This window comes from Bombina bombina, chromosome 1, assembly GCF_027579735.1.
Source record: "Bombina bombina isolate aBomBom1 chromosome 1, aBomBom1.pri, whole genome shotgun sequence".
NCBI lineage: Eukaryota > Metazoa > Chordata > Amphibia > Anura > Bombinatoridae > Bombina > Bombina bombina.
Window position 1 is genome coordinate 173,982,483 of NC_069499.1, and position 23,582 is coordinate 174,006,064.

At 37.5% G+C, this 23,582-nt stretch overlaps 1 protein-coding gene across 1 annotated transcript in view; it reads right to left on the reverse strand.

The window, feature by feature from the left end:
* The window catches only part of MIPOL1 (mirror-image polydactyly 1), a 1,201,709-nt gene that overhangs the window by 36,242 nt on the left and 1,141,885 nt on the right, over window positions 1-23,582 (reverse strand). Inside the window, exon 13 of the mRNA XM_053697725.1 lies at window positions 11,868-12,098. Within this exon, the coding sequence (XP_053553700.1) occupies window positions 11,868-12,098 (231 nt within the window). The remainder of the gene's footprint in view (window positions 1-11,867; window positions 12,099-23,582) is intronic.

Genomic DNA, 23,582 nt, shown 5'->3' on the forward strand with positions numbered 1-23,582 from the left:
AAAGCATGCCAAATGTTTTCTGAGCCAACAGGATCAGGGGTGACGAGTTGGATCCATGGCTAGAGTTTGCTTAGACGTTTACAGATGGAAGTTTGCACATTACAACAGAGAGCTATTGATTTACCAGTAGCAAAATATATGGAGCATACTTAGGTAAACGGCAGAGGGAAATCGTCGGCCTGTGATTGTTGTGGAATATTTCAGACACAAAGAGTGTGTCTGGCAGAGGGGAAACGCTGTAAAGTCAAGACTAATATTTAGTAAGATTGAAAACACAAACAAATTAGTGAAAGCAATAGCAGACTTCATCCAGAATTAAAAAAGCATATTTACATAGTATTGCAAAGTATACAGCAACCTCTCAACTGCAAACTGCTCACTTACAGATTAGCAGAGGAAAATGTATACACAGCTAGCTGAGAGCCTCGGCTAGCAAAAATAAGTATGCGATTTCTGCTATTTCCAAAGAAAGAAGATGGATAAATAGATATATACATAGATAGATAATTACTTTCTCCTTTCATCCTGTCCCTGCTTCAGATACTAGAACTGCCTCATCTTTGCATACATAAAACATGACTTTAATGTACTTTTAAAGGGATAGTCTACTCCATATTTTTTATTGTTTAAAAAGATAATCCCTTTATTACTCATTCCCAGTTTTGCATAATCAATACGGTTATATTAATATACTTTTTGCCTCTGTGATTATCTTGCATCTAAGCCTCTGTAGACTGCCCCCTTATTTCAGTTCTATTTACAGACTTGCATTTTAGCCAATCAGTGCTGACTCATAGGTAACTCCACGGGTGTGAGTACAATGTGAAAAACCAATCTGTGCCTATAATTGCGCAAATCTGAAACTTCTTTGCCTAGGCGCGCTCCCGAGTGCACCAATATACATTAGTAATAGGCGTAATTTCACAGCCCGACCTTAAAATATGCCTCGTTTCTTATTTATCACTGCTTCGCACCGATAGGGAACTGAAATTTCTCTGTAAATTGCGTGTTCTATATTTCGCCATACAGACTGAGGAGAACAGCACAAACATACATTCTTTTACAGCTTGTGATGGAGTACTTTCTTCTTTTAACTGCTTTATCCAAGGCTCGGCGCCAAGAAGAGATTGATATTGCAAAAAATGTGCGCTTTCACAGGCGCATACGTGTTCCAAGAGGTTTTTTTGCCTGTTGTGGTCTTTATAAGCCTTGACTGGCAATAATATATATATATATATATATATATATATACACATATATATACATACATACACTCAGTATAATGTTTTATTTAATTTGATTTGTGTGATCTTAAATTACCAACACGGAAGAAGATATGGAAAAAACAGCACAGAAACATTTTTTAAATACATCAAAAATAGAAAATATAACATTAACACGTTATTAAATTAGGTACTGCACACAATTTAAAAGATATGACATATAAATATGCACAAAATAGATACCTAAGAAAAACGCATTTTTTAAAAAACAATACATGGTGGCGTAAATATTTATAGGGATGTACTATAAGAAATAGGGATTAAATGCTTTTTCCGACAGACGAAATGTATTATTATTACGCCCCAGCTCAGCTTTTACTAAACGCGCAAGGTTACGTCTATTTTTTTTTATAAATACAGGCGCACATGTGAGTTTCTCCAGAAGCAAGCTGGGGCGCAGTTACAGGCGAAGCACTTAGACAGTTTGCATAGCCTTTGATAAATCTACCCCTAACTGTTTCTATGCTTGGCCACTCATAAAAACAGAATTTATGTTTACCTGATAAATTTCTTTCTCCAACGGTGTGTCCGGTCCACGGCGTCATCCTTACTTGTGGGATATTCTCTTCCCCAACAGGAAATGGCAAAGAGCCCAGCAAAGCTGGTCACATGATCCCTCCTAGGCTCCGCCTACCCCAGTCATTCGACCGACGTTAAGGAGGAATATTAGCATAGGAGAAACCATATGGTACCGTGGTGACTGTAGTTAAAGAAAATAAATTATCAGACCTGATTAAAAAAACCAGGGCGGGCCGTGGACCGGACACACCGTTGGAGAAAGAAATTTATCAGGTAAACATAAATTCTGTTTTCTCCAACATAGGTGTGTCCGGTCCACGGCGTCATCCTTACTTGTGGGAACCAATACCAAAGCTTTAGGACACGGATGAAGGGAGGGAGCAAATCAGGTCACCTAAATGGAAGGCACCACGGCTTGCAAAACCTTTCTCCCAAAAATAGCCTCAGAAGAAGCAAAAGTATCAAACTTGTAAAATTTGGTAAAAGTGTGCAGTGAAGACCAAGTCGCTGCCCTACATATCTGATCAACAGAAGCCTCGTTCTTGAAGGCCCATGTGGAAGCCACAGCCCTAGTGGAATGAGCTGTGATTCTTTCGGGAGGCTGCCGTCCGGCAGTCTCGTAAGCCAATCTGATGATGCTTTTAATCCAAAAAGAGAGAGAGGTAGAAGTTGCTTTTTGACCTCTCCTTTTACCTGAATAAACAACAAACAAGGAAGATGTTTGTCTAAAATCCTTTGTAGCATCTAAATAGAATTTTAGAGCGCGAACAACATCCAAATTGTGCAACAAACGTTCCTTCTTTGAAACTGGTTTCGGACACAGAGAAGGCACGATAATCTCCTGGTTAATGTTTTTGTTAGAAACAACTTTCGGAAGAAAACCAGGTTTAGTACGTAAAACCACCTTATCTGCATGGAACACCAGATAAGGAGGGGAACACTGCAGAGCAGATAATTCTGAAACTCTTCTAGCAGAAGAAATTGCAACTAAAAACAAAACTTTCCAAGATAATAACTTAATATCAACGGAATGTAAGGGTTCAAACGGAACCCCCTGAAGAACTGAAAGAACTAAATTGAGACTCCAAGGAGGAGTCAAAGGTTTGTAAACAGGCTTAATTCTAACCAAAGCCTGAACAAAGGCTTGAACATCTGGCACAGCTGCCAGCTTTTTGTGAAGTAACACCGACAAGGCAGAAATCTGTCCCTTCAGGGAACTTGCCGATAATCCTTTTTCCAATCCTTCTTGAAGGAAGGATAGAATCCTAGGAATCTTAACCTTGTCCCAAGGGAATCCTTTAGATTCACACCAACAGATATATTTTTTCCAAATTTTGTGGTAAATCTTTCTAGTTACAGGCTTTCTGGCCTGAACAAGAGTATCGATAACAGAATCTGAGAAACCTCGCTTCGATAAAATCAAGCGTTCAATCTCCAGGCAGTCAGCTGGAGTGAAACCAGATTCGGATGTTCGAACGGACCCTGAACAAGAAGGTCTCGTCTCAAAGGTAGCTTCCAAGGTGGAGCCGATGACATATTCACCAGATCTGCATACCAAGTCCTGCGTGGCCACGCAGGAGCTATCAAGATCACCGACGCCCTCTCCTGATTGATCCTGGCTACCAGCCTGGGAATGAGAGGAAACGGCGGAAACACATAAGCTAGTTTGAAGGTCCAAGGTGCTACTAGTGCATCCACTAGAGCCGCCTTGGGATCCCTGGATCTGGACCCGTAACAGGGAACTTTGAAGTTCTGACGAGAGGCCATTAGATCCATGTCTGGAATGCCCCACAGCTGAGTGACTAGGGCAAAGATTTCCGGATGGAGTTCCCACTCCCCCGGATGCAATGTCTGACGACTCAGAAAATCCGCTTCCCAATTTTCCACTCCCGGGATGTGGATAGCAGACAGGTGGCAGGAGTGAGACTCCGCCCATAGAATAATCTTGGTCACTTCCTCCATCGCTAGGGAACTCCTTGTTCCCCCCTGATGGTTGATGTACGCAACAGTCGTCATGTTGTCTGATTGAAACCGTATGAACTTGGTCCTCGCTAGCTGAGGCCAAGCCTTGAGAGCATTGAATATCGCTCTCAGTTCCAGAATATTTATCGGTAGAAGAGATTCTTCCCGAGACCAAAGACCCTGAGCTTTCAGGGATCCCCAGACCGCGCCCCAGCCCGTCAGACTGGCGTCGGTCGTGACAATGACCCACTCCGGTCTGCGGAATGTCATCCCTTATGACAGGTTGTCCAGGGACAGCCACCAACGGAGTGAGTCTCTGGTCCTCTGATTTACTTGTATCTTTGGAGACAAGTCTGTATAGTCCCCATTCCACTGACTGAGCATGCACAGTTGTAATGGTCTTAGATGAATGCGCGCAAAAGGAACTATGTCCATTGCCGCTACCATCAACCCGATCACTTCCATGCACTGAGCTACGGAAGGAAGAGGAACGGAATGAAGTATCCGACAAGAGTCCAGAAGCTTTGTTATTCTGGCCTCTGTTAGAAAAATCCTCATTTCTGAGGAATCTATAATTGTTCCCAAGAAGGGAACCCTTGTTGACGGGGATAGAGAACTCTTTTCCACGTTCACTTTCCAGCCGTGAGATCTGAGAAAGGCCAGGACGATGTCCGTGTGAGCCTTTGCTCGAGGGAGGGACGACGCTTGAATCAGAATGTCGTCCAGGTAGGGTACTACTGCAATGCCCCTTGGTCTTAGCACCGCTAGAAGGGACCCTAGTACCTTTGTGAAAATCCTTGGAGCAGTGGCTAATCCGAAAGGAAGCGCCACGAACTGGTAATGTTTGTCCAGGAATGCAAACCTTAGGAACCGATGATGTTCCTTGTGGATAGGAATATGTAGATACGCATCCTTTAAATCCACCGTGGTCATGAATTGACCTTCCTGGATGGAAGGAAGGATAGTTCGAATGGTTTCCATCTTGAACGATGGGACCTTGAGAAATTTGTTTAAGATCTTGAGATCTAGGATTGGTCTGAACGTTCCCTCTTTTTTGGGAACTATGAACAGATTGGAGTAGAACCCCATCCCTTGTTCTCTTAATGGAACAGGATGAATCACTCCCATTTTTAACAGGTCTTCTACACAATGTAAGAACGCCTGTCTTTTTATGTGGTCTGAAGACAACTGAGACCTGTGGAACCTCCCCCTTGGGGGAAGTCCCTTGAATTCCAGAAGATAACCCTGGGAGACTATTTCTAGCGCCCAAGGATCCAGAACATCTCTTGCCCAAGCCTGAGCGAAGAGAGAGAGTCTGCCCCCCACCAGATCCGGTCCCGGATCGGGGGCCAATATTTCATGCTGTCTTGGTAGCAGTGGCAGGTTTCTTGGCCTGCTTTCCCTTGTTCCAGCCTTGCATTGGTCTCCAAGCTGGCTTGGCCTGAGAAGTATTACCCTCTTGCTTAGAGGACGTAGCACCTTGGGCTGGTCCGTTTTTACGAAAGGGACGAAAATTAGGTCTATTTTTTTCCTTGAAAGGCCGATCCTGAGGAAGGGCGTGGCCCTTACCCCCAGTGATATCAGAGATAATCTCTTTCAAGTCAGGACGAAACAGCGTTTTCCCCTTGAAAGGAATGTTTAGTAGCTTGTTCTTGGAAGACGCATCAGCCGACCAAGATTTCAACCAAAGCGCTCTGCGCGCCACAATAGCAAACCCAGAATTCTTAGCCGCTAACTTAGCCAATTGCAAAGAGGCGTCTAGAGTGAAAGAATTAGCCAATTTGAGAGCATTGATTCTGTCCATAATCTCCTCATAAGGAGGAGAGTCACTATCGAGCACCTTAATCAGTTCATCAAACCAGAAATATGCGGCTGTAGTGACAGGGACAATGCATGAAATGGGTTGTAGAAGGTAACCCTGCTGAACAAACATCTTTTTAAGCAAACCTTCTAATTTTTTATCCATAGGATCTTTGAAAGCACAACTATCCTCTATGGGAATAGTGGTGCGTTTGTTTAAAGTAGAAACCGCTCCCTCGACCTTGGGGACTGACTGCCATAAGTCCTTTCTGGGGTCGACCATAGGAAACAATTTTTTAAATATGGGGGGAGGGACGAAAGGAATACCGGGCCTTTCCCATTCTTTATTAACAATGTCCGCCACCCGCTTGGGTATAGGAAAAGCTTCTGGGAGCCCCGGCACCTCTAGGAACTTGTCCATTTTACATAGTTTCTCTGGGATGACCAAATTTTCACAATCATCCAGAGTGGATAATACCTCCTTAAGCAAAATGCGGAGATGTTCCAATTTAAATTTAAATGTAATCACATCAGATTCAGCCTGCTGAGAAATGTTCCCTAAATCAGTAATTTCTCCCTCAGACAAAACCTCCCTGGCCCCCTCAGATTGGGTTAGGGGCCCTTCAGAGATATTAATATCAGCGTCGTCATGCTCTTCAGTAACTAAAACAGAGCATCCACGCTTACGCTGACAAGGGTTCATTTTGGCTAAAATGTTTTTGACAGAATTATCCATTACAGCCGTTAATTGTTGCATAGTAAGGAGTATTGGCGCGCTAGATGTACTAGGGGCCTCCTGAGTGGGCAAGACTCGTGTAGACGAAGGAGGGAATGATGCAGTACCATGCTTACTCCCCTCACTTGAGGAATCATCTTGGGCATCATTGTCATTATCACATAAATCACATTTATTTAAATGAATAGGAATTCTGGCTTCCCCACATTCAGAACACAGTCTATCTGGAAGTTCAGACATGTTAAACAGGCATAAACTTGATAAGAAAGTACAAAAAACGTTTTAAAATAAAACCGTTACTGTCACTTTAAATTTTAAACTGAACACACTTTATTACTGCAATTGTGAAAAAACATGAAGGAATTGTTCAAAATTCACCAAACTTTCACCACAGTGTCTTAAAGCCTTGAAAATATTGCACACCAATTTTGGAAGCTTTAACCCTTAAAATAACGGAACCGGAGCCGTTTTAAGCTTTAACCCCTTTACAGTCCCTGGTATCTGCTTTGCTGAGACCCAACCAAACCCAAAGGGGAATACGATACCAAATGACGCCTTCAGAAGTCTTTTATAAGTATCAGAGCTCCTCTCACATGCGACTGCATGCCATGCCTCTCAAAAACAAGTGCGCAACACCGGCGCGAAAATGAGACTCTGCCTATGCTTTGGGAAAGCCCCTAAAGAATAAGGTGTCTAAAACAGTGCCTGCCGATATTATTATATCAAAATACCCAGAATAAATGATTCCTCAAGGCTAAATAAGTGTTAATATCAATCGATTTAGCCCAAAAAAAGTCTACAGTCTAAATAAGCCCTTGTGAAGCCCTTATTTACAATCGTAATAAACATGGCTTACCGGATCCCATAGGGAAAATGACAGCTTCCAGCATTACATCGTCTTGTTAGAATGTGTCATACCTCAAGCAGCAAAGGACTGCAAACTGTTCCCCCAACTGAAGTTAATTGCTCTCAACAGTCCTGTGTGGAACAGCCATGGATTTTAGTTACGGTTGCTAAAATCATTTTCCTCATACAAACAGAATTCTTCATCTCTTTTCTGTTTCTGAGTAAATAGTACGTACCAGCACTATTTGAAAATAACAAACTCTTGATTGAATAATGAAAAACTACAGTTAAACACTAAAAAACTCTAAGCCATCTCCGTGGAGATGTTGCCTGTACAACGGCAAAGAGAATGACTGGGGTAGGCGGAGCCTAGGAGGGATCATGTGACCAGCTTTGCTGGGCTCTTTGCCATTTCCTGTTGGGGAAGAGAATATCCCACAAGTAAGGATGACGCCGTGGACCGGACACACCTATGTTGGAGAAATGCGGACTTAGAGGGAATACTGGATACAGCATATCTGTTAAAAGGTGACTAGAAAATATCATATGAACATCTCTACGTAAAGAAAAGGAATATATTTTACCTAAAAAATTACTCAGTAGCCACATTACACTGTAAAGGGACTTTAATTAACCAATCAGGATGCTAGTCCCGGGACTTGCAAGGGAACACACATCTGGTATGTGCAGACACAGTCACTTTGTTTTTTCTCTCCTCAGTTTAAGTAAATTTACTATGAAATCCCACCACTGATAATTCTGAATGGCTGTGTTTTTGTTTTATTTTTTAATGTGCAGATGACAGTAAAAAAAAAAAAAAGTGAGGGCAGGAAATTTTTAGGTAAAATATATTTTTTTACAAAGAGATATTTTCTTGTCAGCTTATTACAGATATGTTCCCCCACTATTAAGTGATTTAAGCATTTGTGTATCATGTCCCTTTGAATATGGATCCTGCAGAAGATGACATACATATTTTGCCTCTTTGGTTTATTATAGCTAGTCAAAACACAAAAGACAAGGGGGGACATTATGAGAACAATTATCCATTCAGCAAACTCATATAATATGTCTTATGCAGATTGATGGTGACGGACAGGTCATGAAGGTTATTCAAACTAAACCGTTTTCAAATTGCTGCACATATCCCTGAATGCCTCTGTCATTCCAAACTCCTGTGCTTTAAACACTCAGACTGGGTCATCTCCTCTCACACTACTGTGTTACATTCCCTGGTCTTTCTGAGGACTTCCTCTCTTCATTTCTTTTCATGAAGGCCAAGAAGTAGCAGCATATTTCTCGCAGCTGTGCTAGCAAAACATAACCAAGTTCTAACCCCCCTTGATTTATTTTTACCAAGCCGTGGTCATTTCGCACTCAGCTGACGTGCTTCTCATTTTCCTGTTCTGTAGCTACGAAGTGCAAGAAACAGATGTTCCTGTGTTTGCGCATCTTGATGCTCCATGCAGAAATACAGAATACATCTACTGCAGATGTGTATTTTCACTGTTATTGTGTGAGTTTAACACTGGGCGGGCATTGTTTTTATTATGTATACTTTTCGTCTTGGATAAACATGTATAACCTACAAGACGCAACTCTACAATGAAAGCCAAGATGACAGATGTACTATGTAAAGTCTTACAGATTCCTACGTAAAGAACACGGCCTAATAAATATATGTAATAATACAATGTCATTTTTTTAAAGTTGGTGGAGATAGTGGAAGATGCGTGTAGCTTAAATAAAACTCGTATAGTCTGAAAAACTGACAGACATTGAAGATGCATATTTTTGTTAGACCGGCAGATTGGAGACGCAAAAACATTTTGCGTAACATATAACATGCATTAATTTAGTAACCATTGCTACAAAGTCCTAAAGAAGGTGATAAGATTCTAAAAAGTAATTTCTAATATTAGTAAAAGTAAAATTTTTGTCAGTCAATTTAAGTTTTTTTATTTCAACAAAAATGCCAAATTTCACCTTATCCCCTCCACAAACAGTAGTCCTTCACAGAGTAAGCTGGTTCAGGTGCCAGACATCTTTTATTCTGCCTTTTGCCCAATGACACAAAATTCATATTTGTTTTAAAACCTCTCATTGCCTTTTGGTGCAAAGTAATATTGTTCTTATTTAAATGCCAGTAATTGGCTGATTCAGATAAGCCATGTTTTCTACTGTGGCATCAGCAGCAATAACTTGATAGAATACACATTTTTGACCACCATGGAAGTTCCCATGTAACATACTGTATGTAACATTAATATTAATTACACATGGATGTAGCACATTATTTAAAATACATTGCAAGTTCTTTTGCATTTCCCATAAATTAGCTAATACTATTTTCTACATTATAATCATATTTATATTTTTCTAAGACCGTATTAGTTTTTCTTTGAAATGTGTTAAGAAAAAGATGGTATTTTTTTTCTTGAAGATCACTCACTATATGTCCCCCCTTTATTTTGATGGTGTATTTTATAGGTGACATTTATCAAGATTAACAAGAAGGCAAAATGTAAACATCTGCCAGTAGTAAATAATATGACAATAGTTTATTATGTGTCTTACACTTTCTCCTGTTCTAATCCACATCTTTACCAAACAGAGGGCCTTATGATCTAAAGCTCTCTGGACTGATGAGATTATTAAAGAATGCTCGCCGGTACTTCTATTTCCCTGGTGGAATAATCTAAAGCTCCTTTTTACCCTTACAGCATGGTGTCTCGCTGAGGGGCGTATGGGAAGGAGATGCATACATTAGAAAAGTACACAATGAAAATCATAATTTTAAAAATTATATGAAAAGATCAATTGAGCCATTCACATAAAAACACACAGGAAACAATTGTATTATTAAAGTTCATCAAAAATGTAAAATTTGAATGTAAATTCCACAAGAATAAATTTTGGAAATATGCACTGCGAAAACTGTAATTTAAGTACAAAAACACATAGACATTCACACTAATAAGTACAGAATACAAATCATAATAGTTGTTTTAATGTAAAATGGGCTGAACATGGGTGTTCCATGGGGGTGTATGAAATTGTCTCTCAAATCCCAGAGTAATTATACACACATTTCCACCCTACAGACCTCTGATTTTTCTCGCAAACTTAAAAGTTGGCGAACTCATCTCAAAATACTCAAAACACTAATTACTCTGAAAAGAAAAGCTATGCATATGAAAATAACAGCACTTTTAAGGTACAGTTCACTGAAAACAGCATATTTTAAGTTATATTAGGCGTAATATTAATGTTTAAACATACAAGCGGTTCTCCCTATATACTTTGTCCTCCATTGCAAACTTAAGCTCTCATTATTTCTATGAGAGACAGCTCGCCACTTACTGGGATAGACCATTTTTTTGATAATTGCACCAAGACTGTCCCTGTGAGGCTAAACAGGTTTTTTCTTATTTTTGGTGGTGAACTTTTGATTATGGGGCCCAGAGTGAGGAGCAACAAAATCATATAACGGACACCTTGCTGATTACTGCACAACTAAAATGAGAAAAATATGGACCACTTAATATAATTTTGCAATACTTTAAATGTAAGTAGTTATCACTAAATACACGTGGGAATGGATACCTCTCACATTTTTTTTTACTTATATGAATCATATAGATGTTAAAGTATATTCATATACTAATTTTTATTTTTCATACAGTATCATGTCCAATGTAATATTAATGATATGGGTTTTTTACACAACGTTTTTGATAGGATGTACAGATGCTTTTAATTAGTGGTTATTATTTTGCCAGATGTCATTTATACACTTCATGGCAAGTCTTATTTTTGTTATATTTTTATGCATATGATGAAACAGCACTGTGAGGCTGAGAAACGCGTCATCTTTTAAGTTTTAATAAAGATTTTAATGCAATTACACCCTGCCGCAAAGATTATTGTTGAAATCTGGTGAATGAATATTGAAGTACCTGTGTACCCTGCCACTTAGAGTACCTTTATATCTTGATACCTGTGATCCGTCAGCTGGACAGCTGGGAAGTTCCAGCTTGCTTTTAGAGGACCTGGAGGTGCTCTCTTTTTGTGAGTATTCTGTACGCTATTTCATACCGTTTTGATACAGACTGTGCTAGGCCATTTTGGCGTCCTTGTTTCCTTTGTGCTTTAGATTTCTTAGCCATCAAGGTTCACGAGACACTGACCAAGGAGCCACCTGGGCCGAGGAGAAACAATAGTTCTAGAACTTGTTGGACTTGTGCACTATTTATCCATATCACATTTGATTGATCATTCACATTCATAACCTTTTTTTTCTCTCTTTTTTTTGCGCCCCCTTTATTATTCTTTGGTGTTTTGAGTGAAGACAACAACATACCAGCCAATGGCAGAAGGTAAGAGAAACTTAGATATTTTACATTATTATCATTTATTTCTGGATCACCAACAGATTCTGTAGCGCTAATACTCCATTGTACATTGGCATTTGATATTTTTCTTTCTATAAGTCTTTTTCGTTTTATTCTCCAAGTTTTACCTTCATATCGATATCAGCTATACCTCTCTATCTCCCTCCCTGTGTGTCTCCTAAATATAATCTATTTATAAGTGTAGAAATCTTTCTTGTGACACTCATTAACAACTGCCCCTCTTGCATGTGACTTTACATATAAAAGCACAATTGCTGTTTATACAGTCACTGTGCCAATTTGGCATACCAAGCTCAGCAAACTTACTTGTGCACCTTCTCTTCTGCCTCTCGTTGGCTTGAAGTGGCCCTTTGTAGTGATTCCTGTATCTCAGCGTTCTGTCCCTGGGCTTGTTGTAGTTGGAAACACAATTGATGGTTCTGCTGCTGGATGATACTAAGCAGCTCCTCGCGATTCTTCAGAGCATTTTCATAAATTGTTATTGCCTTGGAATATTGTTCTTTTAGGTTTACTTCTTGAGTCAAAGATTGGTGCAAGCTGTAAAGACATGGAATAAGATTTATCAGAACCCAATGGGAACAACAAGAGCATGTGCACGTGAACAGAAGAAAATCTATTCTATATCCTTTATACCACATTGTTAATATTTTACTGTACATAATTTATAGCAAAATATATTTTATATATATATACATATATATATATATATATATATATATATATATAATTTAGCAGCAAATTACAAACACAATGTAATTACTAATATTTTCATAAAAATATAATCATTTGAAATATAATCAATATAATAATTTATGATAATAAATAATAAGTTTAATCAATATAATAATTTATGATAATAAATAATAAGTTTAAGTGATTTAAAATTGAACAAAAAAAATGACCAAAGTCTATACCATTAAAAATGTTTTGGAGAAATACCAATATAATAATAATCTAAAATTGGAAGATTTTTTTTTGCTATGAATTTCATATGGGAAGAATATTGTAACCACAGCACATAAATTAGCATGTTTCATCCCCTATATTGTTTAATGATTGGGGTTTATTGTTTACAGAAAATGAACAAACATATATCTTATGTTATATTTTCTTGAAATTAATGCTTTTATAGATACACTAATCTGACAAGTTATTTTGTGATATTATCTATGACCAGTAATGGGATTTAATCCTACATTTAATGTTTACGATAATTTTTTAATCACGTATCAATGTACAATCCTTATACTATGTAAAACTGAAATGATGTGTCAGATGTAAATTCTGTTATGTTTTGATATGTTTAATAAAGAAAATTAAAAAGAAAATGTAAAAGGATAATATCAAGAGCCTTTGGTGTGTTTTTTTTATTAATAAAAACAAAACAAAAAACAAGAAGTTTGATGGTAAATTAGTCCACTGTAAACGTTTCTCAATGAGACTCTAATTGCAACACAGTCCAGTGTCCAAATCTGCAGGATTAATAATAAACCAGTTGTCCATTTTCATCCTACACTCTTTACTTTTTGCAGAGGTTCACGCTTCTCTCAGCGGGGGCGGAAGGACAGATAATCGTACAAATAGTGTTGCTTATACAGAAGAAAAAAGAAGAGCAAATCTTGTTCTCTTCATGATGGTGTGTATAAATACGTGCAGTGCAATGACAAGACAAAATTGTGTATTTATATAGCACACCCTGTGTATGCAAGGTACAGAAGTTCCAAACTAGGCTAAAGAATTACAATCTACGTAAATGAGTATTATATTTATTCAAAAGTGACTGAATAATCCAAAGGTGTAAAATAAACAATACATTTATTAATTTATTAAAAAGTGTATGATGAATTCAAATACATATTATACTTTGTAAACTCAAAATAACAGAAGCTAAAATCAGTCATTCAAGAATATTGAAACATCCAGGAAATCCAACACATTCCATGTATTCAAACAGGGTTGGAATATCCTAAAACAATCTTCAAAAGTTCACTGAAGATCAAAACGATCCTTCTAAGGAATAAGTCTTAATAGATGAAACTTAATGTCCTATGTCATTTGTTTCCAACTAGCATACCATTTCATTCAGCGAGAGAGGAAAATGTCAGGAAAGGGGAGAATACAGGACCTGAAAAAATGTGGATTAGTGGCCTGGAGAGTTGGTAAAAGTGGCTGGGAAGCCTGGTGAGCAGTTTTATTTTTTCGTGTACTAATTCAGTTTTAAATGGTGCTATCATGGGAAAATGGAGATTGAATATCATAGGATTTATCAAAGGGACATTAAACTCATTTTTTTTGTCATAATTTAGAAAGAGCATGCAAATTTAAACAACTTTCCAATTTACTTCTACTATCTAATTTGATTCATTCTCTTGATATCCGTTGTTAATAAGCATATCTAAATAGGCTCAGTAGCTGCTGATTGGTGGCTGCACATAGCCTTATGTGTTTGTCTCACTCATGTGCATTGCTATTTTTTCAACAAAGGATATCTAAAGAATGAAGCAAATTAGATAATAGAAGTGAATTGGAATGTTGTTTAAAATTGTATTCTCTACCTGAATCATGAAATAAAAAATGTAGGTTTCATGTCCCTTTAAGTTCTGCTGTGTTCGAACGTTTTGATACCAAAATAAATAAATAAAATAATGGTCAATCACATTTTTTTTCCATATCAAAACAGAATTTATAACTTAGATATATATATATAAAATATATACTCACATCATAGGTAGGTGGAATAGTTACTCATACGGTTCAAAGAAAGAGAGAGAGAGAGATGCATACAGTACAACAGAAAGAGAGGGGAGCTGGGTGAGTAATACTATAGGCACTTGAGTCAAGTTATAAAAATGTAAAATTTGATTTTGGATCACCCAAGTAGCACTCACCAATGAATATTTTCAATATGGTAAAAAATAAATAATCTAAAGATGCCAGCAATTATGCTGATAATCTAGAGAACAGCTTTAGTTAGTATATAATATATATATTTTTTTTACCAAATTTGGTCTCACACATTCAGCTTGTGATGTAAATGTGAGAGAACTCCACAAGGCTACTTTTACATAGGTCCAGAAAATATGTCTCTGCTTCAGGTGCCCAGGAACTACAAACTGCCTTATTAAATGAGGTTTAAGACTCCTGGCCTTTGTAATGTTTCAATGAATCACTAGTAGTCTATAACTTTTTTCCCCATTTTTTTTTTCTGAGTGAAATACATTTTGTATTGATTTTATAACAAGTAACATCATAGCAAGTTACATAATAATTGTAACAGATGTAAAAAAGAGAGGAAAATAAAGAGAAAAGGAAAACTCCTATTGAGGTTCATTACAATTTATATATGCAAAAAGTAATAAAAAGATAAAAGGGTAACTCATAGGAAATAGTCCATACTAACAAAAAGGGAAGTATCAACAGACTGAAGAAAAATATAAAAAGGTGACAAACAAAAAGAGGACCTAGGAAAGGAATGCATTAGTAGTTAATTTCCCCATCCATGAAACCAGTAAGAAACCTCATTCCAGTAAAATTCTAAATTTAGGATAAAGTCTAGTTTATCGGCTTTAACATAATTTAATTATATGTGTCACTGAGTGCTTCAATCAAAGAGAGAGGTGCATGTTGTTTGTATCCAGTGAAAATGAGTAAGATGTTTAGTACAATTTAGCATACAGTATTATTAAATAAGGTTAGAATACAAAGATGGATAATTTAGAATAAAAATCAGTGCAGATGACTATATAGAGCAGCCCAAGGCAAGTTCAATGAATTTAAGCACCTGTTTTTCTCCATTATTATGTTTGCTCAGTATGTATGTTGAGACATGTTAATTTAGGTATATTATATATATTTATACCTTCAACTGATTTTCTATCTAGAGAAAATTAAGGAAGACAGGTGTCTTGGAAAGCATAAAATTCTGACTTATGTGAAAATTCAGCAACAGGACTAAGAACTATCTTGTCTTAAAGGGACAGTCAACACCAGAATTTTTGTTGTTTACAAAGATAATCCCTTTATGACCCATTCCCCAGTTTTGCATAACCAACAGAGTTATAATAATACACTTTCTACATCTGTGATTACCTTGTATCTAAGCCTCTGCAAACTGCCCCTTAATTCAGTTCTTTTGACATACTTGCATTTTAGCCCATCAGTGCTGACTCCTAGGTAACTCCACATGCGTGAGCTCAATGTTATCTATATGACACACATGAACTAATGCCCTCTAGTGGTGAAAAACTGTCAAAATGCATTTAGATAAGAGGCAGCCTTCAAGGTTTAAATGGACATTATACCCAAATGTTTTTTATTTCATGATTTAGAAAGAGCATGCAGTTTTAAAAAATATTCTAATTTACTTCTATTATGAATTTTGCTTCATTCTCTTGATATTCTTTGCTGAAAATCATATCTAGATAGGCTCAGTAGCTGCTGATTGGTTGCTGCACATAGATGCCTCATGTGATTGGCTCTCCCATGTGCATTACTCTTTCTTCAACAAAGGATATCTAAAGAATGAAGCAAATTAGATAATAGAAGTAAATTGGAAAGTTGTTTAAAATGATATTCTCTATCTGAATCATGAAAGAAAAAATGTGGGTTTAGTGTACCTTTAATAAATTTGCATATGAGCCTAGGTTTAGCTTTCAACTAAGAATACTAAGAGAACAAAGTAAAATTGGTGCTAAAAGTAAATTGGAAAGTTGTTTAAAATTACATGCTCTAACTGAATCATGAAAGTTTATTTTGGACTTGACTGTCCCTTTAATGAAAGACAAGATAAGGGAAATGGTGCTATAGAGCTTGCAGTTCAGCAACTTGCCTTGTGAGGTAATTGACCAAATTAAATCCATCTTTAGAGTGAAATTCCACGAGGAAATGTCTCATAATAGTTCAAAAGGTGATGTTATCAAAGCTTCAAGAGAAAGCGGCAAATCCCACTGAGGTCTTTGCATTTAGGAAAAATTGAGCAGTTGCTTGGAAGAATAGTAGCACCAATGATTTCTAAATCCAACTGATTCACCGTTAAAAAGCTTAAATAAGGTATTTTTCTATTTCTATGGTAGCATGCTCTAGACCTGCAGCTAACAGCAGGGGAGTAAAAGGTGGGTTAAAATATAAGATTTAATGCAAAATACTGCATTTTATAAATTCACTTTGTTGTTTCATATTATGAAAATAAGGTTGTTAAAATTGTACCATCACTTTAAAAGGCTAATGTTTATTGGGAAAAGTTACTAGGATAAGCCAACATAAGTGTTTTAACCAGGAATCAGGTACAGGTGGCAATGGCTATAGAGATGGTACGTGGGAAGACTCCATTCTAGGAGCAAATATGACCATGTGTGGGTTTCTGAGTTTAAAAAATGGGTGTGGTGTCTGGACATCATGAAAGAAATAATTAATCAGTTAAGCATAAATTATATTTTCTTTCATAAATGTGGTAAGAGTCCATGAGCCATTATTCCAGGGAAAGTAATACCCACGCTGTGTTGTTCAGGAATAATGAGGACAGGATTACTCAATGTTTCAATCTTCTTCTTTTTGCTGCAAAAATATATACAATAAAAACGTAATGATAAAAAAAACAGCTGACTGAAGGAATTTCCTATCAAAAGCTGCTTTAGAGGAAGCAAACACATTGAAATGGAACAATTTAGAGGAAGAGCAGGTTGTCTTGCAAATTTGATCAAAAGATGCCTCATTCTTAAAAGCCCAGGAGGTAGCCAATGACCTACTAAAAATGGATATAATACATTTAGGGAGAGACTGTCCCACCTCCAAGTAAGCCTTATGAATCAAAAGCTTCAACCAAGAGGCTAACACAACAGTTGTAGCCTTCTGACCCTTCCTGGATCCGAAAAAACTAACAAACAAACTAGAAAACTGCCTAAAATCCTTAGTAGCCTATAAATAAAGCTTCAAAGCTCTGGTAACATACAATTTATGGGGAAACCTCTATATAGAATTCTTAGGATTAGGACAAAAAAAAAAAGGAACAATACTCTAATGATTAATTTTGTCCTAAGAAACCACTTTTAGGCAAAAAAAAAAATCAAACTTAGTTCTTAAAACTGCTTTATCCTGATAAAAAAAAACAAGATAAGGAGGCTCACTGGAAAGAGCAGAGAATTAGGAAACTCTTTTAGCAGGAAAAAATGGCCAAAAGAAACAAAACCTTCCAGGACAAAAGCTGAATATTCAAATTATGGATAGTTTTAAAAGGAGGAACCTGCCACTCACTGGTTTAATCAATGGCTTAATCTTGACTTAAGCCTGAACAAAACTCTGAATATATCAGGAAATTTAGCAATCTTCATTTGAAATAAGACTGAAAGAGCTGAAATCCTACCTTTTATGGAACTGGCCGATAAACCTTTATCCAAACCATCTTGAAAAAATTGAAGAATTCTAAAAGAATGGCAGCTAAAACCATGCTCCACACACCAAGAAATAAAGGCCTTTAAAACCTTGTGATAAATCCTGTCACATGTTAATAGGGCCTAAATCAAAGTCTCAATGACAGAATCAGAAAGACATCTGTTTTCAAACTAAGCCTTCAATTTCCAAGCAATCAAGCTTAGAGATTTAAGATCCTGATAAAAAATGGACCTTAAGACAGAAGGTCATGACACAGAGGAAGAGGCCACATAGGACAACTGGACATCTGAACTAGATCTGCAAACCAAGTTCTGCGAGGTCAAGCTGGAGCAACCAGAATTATTATGGAGACTTTTCTCCTTGATTCAGGCTATCACTGTTGGCAATAGAACAACATGTAAGCCAGAAGAAACAACCATAAAGCTACTAGAGCATCTACAAAATCCGCATGAGGATCCCTGGACTTTGCACAGTATCTGGGTAGCTTGTTGTGTAACTTCCAGATGAAGAGACCATTCACCTGGATGAAGGGATTGGTGACTGAGAAAATCTGCTTCCCAATTGTTCACTCCTGGAATATAAATCACACAGATTGAACAAATATTGGTCTCTGCACAAGTCAGAATTTGAGATAACGCTCTCATCACCAGGGAACTGCAAGTTCCCCCTGATGACCGATGTAAGTCACTGCTGTTACATTGTCTGGAAACATTGTCTGGAAACACAGAAAAATCTCTCTTCCCAGGAAAGGCCAATTCTGAAGCTCCCTAAAAATTGCACAGATTTACAGAACTTTCATTGGTAACCTCACCTCCTGAGAAGACCAAAACCCCTGTGTCCTCAGGAAACCCCAAACTGCATCCAAACCTGAAACACTTGCATCTGTTGTGATTACAGTCCATATGGACTGACAAAAGATGCAACTTGAACAATAAAATGATGATTTATCCACTTAAATAGAGATTGTTTTGTTATAAAATCCAGAAAAAGCTTCTGAGACAACTGATTGCAATCTCTGCACCACTGACGAAGCATAAAAAGCTGACAAGGTCTCACGTGAACAGAATATCATCTGAGGCTAATATCATCAGACCTTAAACTTCCATGCAAAGAGCTACAGAAGGAAAAGGAACTGACTGAAGATTTGAACAAGTTGAGAAGTTTCAGCCTTTTCTGATCTGTCAGAGTCGGAATCTATTATTGCGACTAGGAACATAACCCTGTACTGAGGAGTAAGATAACTCTTTCTAAAATTGATTCTCCAACCATGCCTTTGAAGAAACAACAAAAGTCTGTTGGTATGAGATACCACTAAATGTAAAGATGCAGCCTGTACCAAGATATCATACAAGTAAAAAATCACCAAAACACCTTGCGCTCTTATAACCGATAAGAGAGTTCCCAGAACTTTTTGAAAAAATCCTGGGAGAGGTAGCCAGACTAAAAGGAAGAGCAACAAACTGAAAATGCTTGTCCAGGAATGCAAACCTTAGAAAACAATAATGAACCCTTTAAATAGGGATATGGAAATAAGCATCTTTCACATCTGTTGTTGACATACCCTTGCTGAACAAGAGAAAGAATAGCCAGTATAGTTTCTATCTTGAAAGAAGGAACTCTGAGAAATTTGTTTAGAGTCTTTAAATCCAAAATAGGCCTGTAAGTTTCCTCCTTTTTGGGAGCAATAAAGAGGTTGGAATAAAACCCCTGACCCTGTTCTGGCCATGGAACTGAATATTACACCCATGGACTCTAGGTTGATGACTGATTGAAAGTAGGCTCGGGCCTTCATAGGATCATCTTCATATGTGAAAAATAAAAGTGATTTATTACAAAAAAATGATATTGGTGATTTGCCGCTTGTTACAGATAAATGTATGTTATTCACTCAGGACATAGCCTGTATATGTCCATAATACATGAGAGTGGCTTGGGGCAATTAGAAATATTCTAAGTACATCTTTCTCATTTAATAAACAACAACAGATTATTTTGTAATTATTGGAGATTGTATTATTCTGTAATTTCCTCATGTTTCAGGATAACTTTTATCTGCAAAAGCAAGGAACTGTGATGGCTTCAAATGTTACCCCACTTATGTCAATTTGTTTTTGAATAAAATTGAAGAGAGATATGTATATACTAATATGTTGTTTTTGCTATATGTAGCCTTGTTTAATGACGCTATATAGATGACATCTTTGGAGAATGGTGGGGCGATGTTAAGAATTTAAGAACACAATTGAATGAAATTTCAGTTTATATTAAATTCACTTTAACATGGAGTGAGACTTAGACACCACTGTATATAAAGTAGATGTGGTGCTTAAGAATTGTATAGAAAGGAATCTGAAATAATTTACTTCATTATTCGAGTGCAAATCCCCCTTCACTTATTACTAGGCAGTCAATTTTTACGTATCAGAAAAATTATTCAATATAAGGAGTTGGTTAGTCAGGTTTAATGAAATGGGACAGAGATTTATTGAGAGGGGTTATCCCCCTAAACATATAGATAATTAAATTAGTACAGTTCAAACAATACCTAGACAGACAAGTTTGCAGAATAAAGAGACAGGGAAAGAGAGAGCCTTACCTTTGTATCTGAATATAATACATTAAGCCCTCGGTTTACAGAATTATTAAGGAGTATTAGCCAATTTTGAGAGTATAATATCCTATCAATTAAAGATCCACTGATACTAGCTTATAAGGAGGTCAAAAAGGTTACGGAATATAGTGTAAAAGCTGATGTAGATAGCAAACAATCTGATGATTAAGGTTATATTACTGTGAGGAGTAAAGGTTCTACCCTTGTCTATGGTGCTCTAACTATAACAATGTGATAAGAGGAGAGTGTAAAAAAAACTGATACGCTCTAACCTGCTAGGCCTGCAGTGCACAAAATGTTAAATATATGTGAGAGGATTAAATCATACAGAGTGCTAAGTTTTAAAAATCTGACAAGCGCAAAAATCAGAAGAGCGATCAATAAATGTATGCTACAAAATCAGACACATTAAAAAATACATATAGGGTGTACAATTATATAATAATTCCTAAAGCCCAATATACAATATAATATAAAAATGCCAGTCACAACAGTCCCCTGGCTATGTTGCACAACCCCAAGGGTACCTACGGATAGCCTATATAATGTGCCTACAAAATAAACCCTCATATTCACCTATTAGGCACCCACACTACTGGACTTACTACTTGCATGAAATTACTGCTTTCAGTAGACAACCAATCCAGTGCTGTGTGCGTGACAGCAACTGATCTATGTATATTGAGTAGAACGATGATTCAACAGAAGGAGGCTACCCAGTGACACCTATGGCAGGCCTGTGGCTAACTCCCACTGGGTGTAACTGTGCCACTACCTCATACTACCAAAGTTTGCCTCTGCCAAACAGTAGCTCTCTGAGGGAAACAATATGCTTGTTGAATAGTGTAGTCCTCCATCACTTTCTTTTTTTAAAATTTTTTATTTATATCCAACAATGTATACAATCATAAGTATTTACATATCTGAGCTCCAAAACGTGCAGTACAGTATATTATCATGCAAAAAAAGAAAAAAGAAACAAAAAAACAATCAATACATAATTCATGTAGCATTAACATTGAGAAGGATACACTGAAATAATCTCTTCTACTGTTCTACTGTCTGCTATCAATAATTTATCCTCTATAGCATAGTTGTATACAATGTTGGGTTTTTTCAGAAAAAATTTACATATATAAGATAATATAAGAAACTACAAGAAAAAAGAAAAAAAAAAAAACCCAGGAAAAAGAGAGAAAGAAGAGAACCACCTCCGAGCCCGCAAGGCTCCATCTTAGAGACGGTAGCTCAAAACTTTATGGAATATCTCTAAAATTCCTTATCCATGATCCAGGGAATACTTGAAGCAGAACTAACTCAGCAAAGCTGATAGAAGAAACAAATGGAGACAAGATCCGCTGCTGAAGTTGCAATGAATAAGTCTTAATTAGGGATGCACCGATACCGATACTAGTATCGGTATCGGTGCCGATACTGAGCATTTTCACAAGTACTTGTACTTGTTTACAATGCTCCGATGCCTCAGCCGATACCTTTTGAACCCTGTGGGGGAAGGAGGGAGCCTTGCGTGAGGAAGTTCCTGCTGTGCTAATACAATCAGAGAGAGCTACAGTAGAGAGGGGCGGGGACCGCGCTATTGCAGCAGGGAGCTAACACCTAACAAGGTAGACAGACACTCAGAGATCGACGGCGTGTGGAGGAGTCAGATTGTATCAAGGTTAGGGGATTTTGCTTATGTGTGCATTATTTTATTATTTAAATATTGCAGCCAGCAGCCGTTACTAAAAGATAGCAGCCAGGTTAGGGGATTTTTTTGCTTAAGCCATTATGTCTTGCAGGTCCGTTATTAACTGGAAACAGGGTTGAAAAACACAAACAGCGTTTGAACTTAAGCTAACAGGTCAAACGCTGTTTGTGTTTTTCAACCCTGTTTCCAGTTAATAAAGGACCTGCAAGACATAATGGCTTAAGCAAAAAAATCCCCTAACCTGGCTGCTATCTTTTCAGCCATCAATGAATGAGTGCTTAGTGTTAACTTAAAATAATATATAAATACCCCCAATGTCTCTCTGCAATACGCAGTCCCAGGCTCCAGCTCATGCAGACCAACTCCCAATCAAGACACACACTGCGTGATGTGAATCCCTTCGTTCTCCACCCTGGTGTCAGACATAGTTTCAGAGCACTTTAACATAGTCCCAGGAGTTGGAGGTACTTAGTCTTGTTTATTAATGATGCATTAAAAACGCCTAAGCAGCGTAGCAGACATAGCAATTTTCACTGATTCTAACACCGGAGTGTGCAGCCAGAAGCATCACAAGTACTGGCACACTCCGGTGTTAGAATCAGTGAAAATTGCTGTCTGCTACGCTGCTTAGGCGTTTTTAATGCATCATTAATAAACAAGACTAAGTACCTCCAACTCCTGGGACTATGTTAAAGTGCTCTGAAACTATGTCTGACACCAGGGTGGAGAACGTAGGGAAAGCATTTTTGAAAAACGTTATACATTAGTATTTTTATTGTTACAGTACACAGAGAAGGGCATATTGCATCGAAGTCACATAGTACAATAAAAATACTAATGTTTAAACTTTTTTCAAAAATGCTTTCTTGTTTAAATAAAAAACGTTTTAGTGAGCTTATTTTTCACTGCCCAGTAACACACTGTGCAGCATCTCCCCTCCGTTTGTGCTCCTCCCCTGTGCCTCTGCCCCATCTGACTTACCGTGTCATACTGTGAGCCCAGACTGACTAGGAAGTGGAACAGGAACACACACAGTGCACTGCTGCTGCCTGCTAGCTGTTTAGGATTTCAAGGTAGATGCCCCAATGTGTCCCACTGCATAATGTCTTCCCCCCAATGTTCCCATCCAAATGTCTCACTGACTGGTCTGATTAGCTGATACAAAAGTGGCCAGGCATTTCTTCTGGTTAGACAAGGAGTTGACTATTAAACTTCTTTTTTAGACATTTGCCACAATAGAAAATAACTTTCTCCTCTCATCTGCACCACATGCTAGGGGTAGAACTCATTGTCCTCCAAGACAGTTTCAAATAAT